At 42.6% G+C, this 10260-nt stretch overlaps 1 protein-coding gene across 1 annotated transcript; it reads right to left on the bottom strand.

Annotated features, from left to right (window-relative positions):
• Positions 1 to 8249: 8249 nt before the first annotated feature.
• LOC104984044 (necdin) lies at positions 8250 to 9911 on the bottom strand. Its single transcript, XM_010833637.1, has one exon. It carries the CDS (start codon positions 9789 to 9791, stop codon positions 8814 to 8816), a length of 978 nt encoding a protein of 325 aa, XP_010831939.1. The 5' UTR covers positions 9792 to 9911; the 3' UTR covers positions 8250 to 8813.
• Positions 9912 to 10260: the final 349 nt, after the last annotated feature.

Below are 10260 nucleotides of genomic sequence, written 5' to 3'. Positions count from 1 at the left end.
ACATTGGAAGGCAAATTCTTAATCACTGGACAACCAGGGAATTCCGTCTTTGTTTGTGTGTGTGTGTGTTAAGTCACTTCAGTTATGTCTGACTGCGACCATAAAGACTGTGCACCACCAGGCCCCTCTGTCCAGGGATTCTCCAGGCAAGAATACTGGAATGAGTTGCCATGACCTCCTGCAGGGGATATTCCCAACCCAGGGATTGAACCCACATATTTTATGTGTCCTCCATTGGCAGGTGGGTTCTTTATCACTAGCACAACCATTTACTCTTTAATACAATTTGCGAATCTATCATTGCCTGTAAGTGCTGGGCTATAGCCACATTCTGTCCTAATTATCTGTCCTTTTTTAAACCCCTAGAATGTGTTACCATTATTAGCATGATTTTTTAATCAAATGGCAACACTGACTTAAAAATAAGCTGACTTTAATAATTAAATATACCACACATTCTTTATCTATTAATAAACAAACATATTTGTGTATGTGTGTGTGTGTGCACGTGTGCATGCTCAGTCACTTAGTTGTGTCTGATTTTTTTGCGATCCCATGGACTGCAGCCCTCCAGGCTCCTTTGTCCATGGAATTTTCCAGGCTAAGACATTAGAGTGTATTGCCATTTCCTTCTCTAAGGAATCTTCCTGACGCAGAAATCAAACCCAACTCTTGCAGCTCCTACATTAGCAGGTGGATTATTCACCACTAGTGCCACCTGGGAAGCCATCTTCCCAAAAGTGTGATATACAATCACGATAAAGAAGGGAATTCTGCTATTTGCAACAGCATGGATGAAACCAGAGGGCATATACTGAGTGAAATAAGTCAGGTAGATAAATACAAATATTGTACAACATGACTTTACACTTAGAATCACATGAAGAGCCAAAGTCACAGAGACAGAGTAGTGTGGTGGTTATTAGGGGCAGGGGTGGAAGTGAGGGTGATCAGATGATGTTGGTTAAAGTGCACAGACTTACAAATATAAGACAAATAAATTCTGGGGGTCTAATAAACAGGAGGTACTCATCACACAAAAAAATACGATAATTATGTGACATGCTGGAATTGCAAGGTAACATATTGGTAGTGATCATTTTACAATCTTCCCAGGTGGTACTAGTGGTAAAGAACTTGCTGCCAATACAGGAGACCTAAGAGACGTGGGTTCAATCCCTGGGTCAGGAAGGCTCCCTGGAGAAGTACAGGGCAACCCACTCTAGTATTCTTGCCTAGAGAAGCCCATGGACAGAGGAGCCTGGCAGCCTACAGTCCATAGGGTTGCAAAAAGTCAGATACGAGTGAAGTGACTTAGCAGACATTTTGCAATCTATAAATGTAACAAATCAACACATTGTACACCTTAAACTTACACAATGCTAGGTCAATTATATATTGGTAAATCTGGGGGAAAATGAATACACAGATAATTAGGTGACTGTTGATAATTGTTCAGTGATTTGAAGACATCAAGCTTAACATCGCTTTGATTTGCCTCTTTTAATTCTCGTCATCACAGGAGCTGCAATAGCTCCTAATATTCTTTCTCTGTTCTTAGAAAGAGTAAATAGATGTGGGAAGGGAAAACTTAGGTATTTCTTCTATGTTGACTACAGCAGCACCAGCAGGCTGAGAAATCACATATTCAGCTTGTGCTGCCTCTGTTGCAGAGACAAACCAGAAGAGTGTTGTGGGTTGCATGTTGCCTCGCTCATCTGTTATGCTGTGTCTGGCGATAAAGCAAACCAGAAAACTCACTTAATTAACTCTGGGCTTTCACGTATGGTTATTTTCTCTGCCTAGATTCACATTCCCTCTGCTTTTTGCCAGATCTCTCCTAATCCTTCAAAAATTCCGTGAAGTGTCACCTTTTCAGAAAACTCTTTTCTAAGAATCTTATCTCAGCTGATCTCCCCCACCATTCTTTATTATTATGACCGAGTCATTTATCTCATTATCTTATCCAAATATGTGATTTGTATTTAATGGTTCATTTGTTTGTTTACCTTTTTATTGTGCTCTATCTGCACTGTGAGTCTCAGTAAAATCCTTGAGACCAGGGATCCGTTTTGTCTAATTCACTAATGTGTATTCAAACACAGCACTATGTAGACTTCTAGTTGAAGTTCAACAACAACAAGGACTATACATGTACAGTTAGTAAGGGAACACGTGACACTCTTTAGACATTGAAATATGCATAATATAGCTATAGTAAGAGTTCCTGGCAGGTGAAAGAAATAATAATAAGGTAAATTAAGAGATAAAAATGGATGTTTTAGACCCTTGAATAACAATCAGGAAACAAAGGAAGATACTTACTCAAAAGAAGGCCTACTTTCAGGACAATTCCTTCTAACACTGTTGAGCTGTCATAGGATTAAAATATGACTCACATTTTCAGGGCATCAAATATATCTTCAGCACAATATTTTCCTTCTCCTTATCCAATGTTTATCTTCCAGCCCATTCAGACATTTATTTCCTGTCTTCTTCTTAGTAGATTTTCAGAAACTTCATAGTCTTACATGCTTGTGTGTGTGTTCACAGAACTGTTCCTTCTCACAAATCTATCCTTGACTACCCTTCCCAAACCACTTTTATGTGGCTAATTCTTGCTTATCTTATAGATGTATATTTATATGTCACTTTCTGAGGAAAGTCAGAGTTGGATGAACCGTTTTCAGCCTTCTAAGCCTCCATACTTCTGGAGGGGCACTCACTGTCCTAAAGTTTAATTCTTATTATTCATCTGCTTCTTTCAAGCACTGAAAGCTAACACTGCAAATGCAACGTATTAAGTGCTCAACACACACTACAAATTAGTGCATAAATTAAGAATGCATGTACAGTTCACTAAAACAACACATGTTTGAGTTGAGTGGGTCCATTTACAGGCAGATTTTTTTTTTTTTTTTTTTTATCAGTAAGTGCTTACTACAGGATCTGTGGTTAGCTGACTGCACACATGGGGGATTGGAGATAAGAAGGTTGACTGTAAATTTATTCTCCAGTGGACTATAACTGGGTCAGCACCCCGTATGCCCTAATGTAACCCCCAAGTTGTTCAGGGGTCAACAATACTTATTCTCATAGCTCTAGGAGGGGATCAGAATGCCAATTTTTAATCACCCTTGGTAGTACAGGATGGTGGCTTTCATCTTTTTTTAAATTAATTTATTTATCTAAATTGGAGGCTAATTATTTTACAATATTGTGGTGGTTTTTGCCATACATTGACATGAGTCGGCCATGGGTGTACATGTGCCTCATTATCCTGAACCCCCCCTCCCACCTCCCTCCCCATCCCATCCCTCACAGAGTGAAGTAAGCCAGAAAGAGAAATACTAATACAGTATATTAACGCATATATATGGAGTTTAGACACATGATAATGATGACCCTATATGCAAGATACCAAAAGAGACACAGATGTAAAGAACAGGCATTTGGACTATGTGTTAGAAGGTGAGGGTGGGATGATATGAGAGAATGGCATTGAAACATGTATATTATCATTATATCTTTGATCAGTTAGCACACAAAAGAGTATCTGGATTTAACAATGTGTGTTTGGACATTATTTTTATCATTTTTTCACTTGCTATTTGTGTCACATTTGAAGCACTAAACTGTGTCATTAGCTCATTTACCTAGTAAAAATTATTTATTTATCTTTTTTCCTTAAAAACAAACACGACTTTGTACTGAATAAGTCTTGGGGATGTAATATGTATATGATGCCTATAGTTAACAATACTGTATTGTATATTTGAAAGTTGCAAATAGTAGATTTTAAAAGTTCTAATCATGAGACAAAAAAAATTGTTAACAATGTGCAATGGTGAATCCTCACTAAACTTACTGTTGCAATCATTGCAGTATAAATCTATACATCAAATAATTATGTTGCATACCTAAAACCAGTACAATGGTATATGTAATAAAAATAAATAAATAAAAACCTGATAGATATTTGCCCATTTTCTTGGTGTATTTACAGAACTAACCTGAAAAAATATATTTATACTATTTTTTTGTATTTTTAAATTTCATTAATTTCAACTTGTCCATGTTTCCTCTACTTCAGAGTGATTGGTCATTATTTGCTATGCTTCCTTTTGTTTTTGCCATGTGGTGGAGTATGTCTTTTATTATATTTTGAGTTTCTTAACTCATATAATAAATACTTATCAAGCATGTGCATATATGAATGTGTACTCAGTTCTGGCCATGAGCTGCAGCCCACCAGGCTCCTCTGTCCATGGAATTTTTCAGGCAAAAATACTGGAGTGGGTTGCCATTTCCTATTCCAGTGAATCTTCCTGGCCCAGGGATTATAAATTCGTCTCCGGAGCCTCTTGCATTGGCAGGCAGATCTATCCCACACCACTTGGGAAAACTTCATGTGCGTATGTTCGTGTGCATGCTAAATCACTTCAGTTGTATCAGACTCCTTGCAACCCAATGGACTATAGCCCACCAGGCTCTTCTGTCCATGGGATTGTCTAGGCAAGAACCCTGGAGTGTGTTGTTATGCCCTCCTCCAGAGTATCTTTTCCACCCAGGGATCAAACCTGTGTTTCTTGCATGTCCTGCATTGGGAGGTGGGTTTTTTACCACTAGGACCACCTGGAAAGCCTGCATGTAAGTATGACACTCCCTAAATTAGGCATCAAGGAAATGGTGAAAATGAGAGAGGCAGTTAGGCATTTTGAAGAGGAACTAAAGAACCTCTTGATGAGGGTTAAGGAGGAGAATGAAAATTCTGGTTTAAAACAGTGTATATATATATATACATATATATATGTGTATATATATATATATACATATATACACATATATATATGTATATATATATATATTGGATCATGGATACCATGATATATATATAAACCCTAAGATCATGGTATCCAGCCCCATTACTTTATGGCAAATAGAAGGGGAAAGATGGAAGCACTTCCTCTTCTTTGGCTCTAAAATCACTGTGGATGGTGACTGGAGTCATGAAATCAGAAGATGATTGCTTTTTATCAGGAAAGCTATGACAAACCTAGACAGTGAATTGAAAACCAAGAACATCACTCTGCAACAAAGGTTCATATAGTCAAGGCTATGGTCTTCCTAGTGGTCATGTACAGTTATGACAGCTGGACCATAAAGAAGGTGGAACACCAAAGAATTGATGCCTTTAAACTGTGGTGCTGGAGAAGACTCCTGAAAGTCCTTTGGACAGCAAGATAAAACCAGTCAATCTTAAAGGAAATAAACCCTGAATATTCATTGGAAGGACTGATGCTGAAGCTGAAATTCCAGTATTTTCATCATCTGATGTGAGCAGCCAACTCATTGGAAAAGACCCTGATGCTTGGAAAGATTTAAGGGCAGAAGGAGAAGAGGGCATCAGAGGATGAGATGGCTGGATGGCATCACTGATACAATGAACATGAACGTGGGAAAATCCTGGGAGATGGTGAGGGACAAGGAGGCCTGGCATGCTGCAGTCCATGGGGTCACAGAGAGCTGGACATGACTGGGCAACTGAACAAGAACAACATCGTACATCCCAGGAAAAGAAAAACAAACTTACTTATAAACAGTTTGAATGAACAGTTTAGGATGCTATTGGAAGTAATACTAGGAGAACATGACTGTACTTTCAAGGCCAGACCGTACTCCCACTGGAAATGATGCTCATGAGCTGCTCAGGTAAAACTCAAGTGGAGCAGGCTATAGATGACTTTTAAAGTAGAGGAAATATATACCTGCATAAGAAGTTCATTTAAAACATATCTTTTCAAAAAAAAAATATCTTTTCTTTTTTTATAATGCTACTACAAAAGTCATTTATTTTGCTTTCAAAATACCTTATATGAGATGGCATTACATTTTTTTTTTTTACTTATGTAAAGCCTTTATTTTTTAAAATAATTTTAATTGGAAGCTAATTGCATTCAGTTTACACAGGTCCTTTTTCCCCTCCACGACTTTAATTAAGTGAAGTTAATTATAGTGAAATATGCATGCGGGTGTCTGTAAAAAAGTGAGGTTCTTGTTGGCAAAACAGTCTGATAAAGCATCAGATGTTACAGGGAATTAGAAACTCTTTCCCAGCAGCAGGAGTCTGGGCTTCACCACACTGTCATCTTGGCTGGAACATCCAGGGTCTGCAGACTGCATTCCGAAGGAGCTCTCGCAGCACCTTGTAGATAAGCCTTCTGGAATACACCTGACGAATCCCCCAACTTTCAGTTGAGCCCAGCATGAAAATCCAAGAAAGATACTGGATGTTCCTTGCCTGTGCCCCAAGCTACTCCCCATGCAGGACCTGGTGTCGTGAATTAGCTCTGTCCTGCATCTGGGAAGCCTCTCCCTCAGGGTCTGGCTGTCTCCAAGCCCTGCATAGGAGCTGAGAAGCCCTGCCCACATGGGGTCAGCTTGCTGGGGTCAGCTTCTCATTTCTCATGATCCTGTCCTCTCAAGATTTGGTCCTCTACAGCACAGGTGATGTGCCTGTGTCAGGAAACTTGGGAGAAGCTCTGGGGTGGTTCTCCCAGTCTCTTCCGGCAAAAAGGAAAGCAAATACAAACACTGGGAAGTAAAAGGACTGCATGGCCAGTGACTTCTGGGTTTGATGAAAGAAGTGTTCAGGAGTTAAACAGTTGCTTCAAGCAGAATTAGGGCATTAGAGAAAGTGTCCAGCACCCCAGGTTAGCAGGGGAGACTTTTACATTTAAAGGGGCAGGTTTGTTTTGTTTCTGCAGGAAGTTTTGGGTTGAGAGGGAGGTAATTTTTTTTAACAGTTTTAAAATGTCTGAATTAGCTTTGGCTCAGAGTTTAAGAGGTAGCATCAAAGCCAGGGCACACTTGCCAAAGTTATTGCAAAAATACCCACTACTCCCCACAAGAGACCTTACAGGACATTCACTAAAAGGGATAAACTTCGTCTCAGGACATGGGAGGCTTCTTCAGCACTTTAGCACCAGCACCTGCCTGTTAAGTAATGTTATTTAAGTGCTGGGAATCCTAGTTCCCAATTCAGATAGTAATTCTCTCACACAAATACAACTCTGATTACTTCTTTAGGTGGTGATGTCACCTATGTGTTCCCCTCATTTTCCATCTTCCCCAGAAAAGGGTCTGGCTTTAACCAAATGATCTTTTTCAATGTTCTGATGTTTGAAGGATTTTTGGTCTTATTAAATCCTATTTCTCTCTCTCCCCCTTGCAGGTTTAAGCTTCATAATGAGATTTATCCTCAGACACTGCCCCTCCCTGACCACATCCCACCCTCTGAGTGGTTGCTTAGTGGCCCATGGCAATTTTGGAGACACCCCAATAGGTGACCTTCCCACCCCAACCCCACATCCCTCTCCAAGGTGTCCCATATGTGTTCCTCCAGACCACTGGTCAGTCAGCTCCATCAGCACAGTCCTTCAGAAAAGACCAAGCTTCAAATCTTGGGTTCACTGCTAAGTAGGAACAGGACTTGGTTAGGTCCATTAATCTCTCCAAAATGAAGTTTCTTGATTTGTACAGAATATGACTTAATCCCCCTAAAAAATTAATGTTGAGGATTCATCAGTAATAATCCTTAGCTGTGTGTGTGTTGAGAGTAGGGAGCTAAAAGTACAGGCTATAACATGAGAACTACAGACACTAATATGGAACTTTTTAAAGGCATAATCTAAAATGCAGGAGTCAGGGGGGCAGCTGGAGGCAGGTGGGTAAAAGTATGGGCTCTGGGCCTATTCAGTCTGGGTCCAAACCCTAAAACCAAGCCTCTCCTCCCAGGAAGCCTTTATGATCCAGGGAAAGTTAATTATCTGCTTTATTCCTGTATTTCCTCCATGGTGCCTGCTTCACAAGGCTATTGTGAGGATTAAAGAGAGAAAATATATGTACAGGGTTTAGTACAATGCCTCTCTTAGTGCCCACAAAAGACAGCTATTATTTTTTAGAAAATATGGAAAATGTAAGAGAGGCAATTACTCTAAATATCAACATTTGTTATTTCTATGTGATGTTATTATGATCCCTTTGTTGGTTTTTGCACTTCTCTCTACTTGTCAAAGCTTTGATATGAACTTGTGAATTCCTTTCTGAAAATAAAACTATGCACTTCACAAATTTATGAGCCACGTCCCCATCCTATTAGATGAAATAGTTTTATCTGTATACTTTGTAATTCCCATTCCCAACCCATAATATTCTGTTAAGAAGATAAAGTACACTTTTTCCATGAATGACTGTATCACAAGAATCTTTAATGTTTAAACTTTACTCATGGTGAGGTTGTATCTGTGTTTAGTAAAGTGTGCCCACATTGAGTCTGTTTCAGTCCACATTACCAAACTCCACAGGGATGTTTCTTGTGCCCAGGCAGAGCACAAAGACAGGGGTCAACTTTTCTCTTGCTTAGGCCAGCTTTTCTGGGGAGTTTTTCCAAACTCTCCAAGACCAATCTACCCCAATACACAGCCTCTGTCACACGTAAAAGAATATGGAAAATGTCTCAGTGTATTTCATAAGTTTAGCACATCTCTGGTACAAAAAATTCAAGAAAGGTAGCACAAAAGCGAAAGCACCAACTGAGCTTACTTACAAACAACCATGCATGAATCCTACACACTAATATTACTGAAATGAACACAACATTGCATTAAGAGGTATAAAAGCACTGTACGGAAAACTTAAAAGTTACACGTGAAATACTGCACTGTAGATCCTGAATACTCTAATGTCCCACACTCCCACCCCTCCTCCACCCTGGTGAGGGGCAGAAAACTTCCATTTGCCTCCAGACCTTGCTAGTCCTCTGAGACACTGTTGCGGGGGCAGTGGGCAGTGGGGTGGGCCGCCCGCAGGGCTCTAGCCTCTTCCAGAGCCTCCCTGTAGCGGGAAGGCCAGGCCTGGGGGGTTTTCTTAAAGACCCTGGCCAGGAACTCCATGATCTGCATCTTGGTGATTTCGCGGCTGGCACGGGAGCCCCAGAAGAACTCGTACTCAGGGGGCTCGACATGGGGGACGCGCTGGTACTTCAGGTAGTTCTGCTGGACGAACTCCTCGGTGATAAGCTTTCTCACGTCTCCGAACGTGGAGTGTTTCTTCCAAGGCCTCAGCCCCAAGATGCGCAGCACGTTCCAGACTGCACTCTCTCGAGCGCCGCGACCCTTCACGTAAATGAGGCTCAGGATCATCAGCAGGAGGCCTGTCATCGGCATGCGGTTGCTCAGAGCGACCCTGTCCAACTCCTCTGGCTCCAGAGCTTTGACCAGCGAAAACTCCATGGTGTGCAGGCTGGTCAGCCTCAGGTGCAGCCCGAACACGCGTGCGAGGATGAGGCTGGTGCGCCGAAGGATGCTTCTGCACCACTTCTTGTAACTGCCGATGACATCCTTCACCATGTCTGGAAACCAGATGATCATCCTCTTCTGGTCCTTGACCAGCACGTACCACATGAGCTCGTGTGCCTTCTGCACCAGCTGGGCCGGGGCCGGGGGCGCCGGGCTGAGCTGAGTTGTGCTCGGGGCCTGGTGGGGACGGCCTTCCTCAGCGGCCTGCTGCAGGGCCTTCGGGTCTCCCTCTTCGCCTGGAGCCTGGGGAGGCAGCGAGACCAGAGGGGCATCAGGCGGGCTTAAGGGAGGGCTCTCCGACTCAGTGAGGGTCGCGGCCTGAGACCCTGGAGAAGAGGGCTCCCCGGGAATGCCGGGGCTGCTGTGCACCTCAGAGTTGGAGGCCTCGGCTGCAAAGTTGGGGTTGCACACATCCTTACTTTGTTCGGACATATCGGTTCGGTCTCGCAAGAGCAGGGCCGCAGAGTCCAAGAGCTCTTCGAGTCTGCTTTCCCTCCGCGACTCCTGGAGAGGAAGTGCGCATTGCTGCGCCCGGCGCCTTCCGCAGAGGCCAGGCAGGGCGGGGCGGCGGCGGGCCGGGCCAATGCGCCTGCGCGTCCGCGCGCCTGGGGCCAGGCAGTCGCGTTGGCGGGCGGGGCTCCTGGTGGGCTGCAGGAGGGGGCTAGGAGGCCCCCAGTAAGCATAGAGGGTCCGCTAGAATATGGGCCTCAATGATCACTCCCCCTCCCCAGGCGTCCTGTTAGGGCTAAGGAGGAGTTCTTGAGGAGGAGGGGAGGGAGATGGGTGAGCACTGGAGAAGGAGTAAGTTTAAGGGACAGATGGCAATTTAAGCTTCTGAGATGCTGAAGCTGACTTTCTTAGGAAACATTTGATTAGGTACATCCAAAATCAAGTTAGAGAT

Source organism: Bison bison, unplaced genomic scaffold (genome assembly GCF_000754665.1).
Source record: "Bison bison bison isolate TAMUID 2011002044 unplaced genomic scaffold, Bison_UMD1.0 scf7180017863821, whole genome shotgun sequence".
Classification (NCBI taxonomy): Eukaryota; Metazoa; Chordata; class Mammalia; order Artiodactyla; family Bovidae; genus Bison; species Bison bison.
The sequence above is the reverse complement of the archived record's forward strand: the minus strand, read 5'-3'. Positions and strand labels throughout refer to the sequence as shown.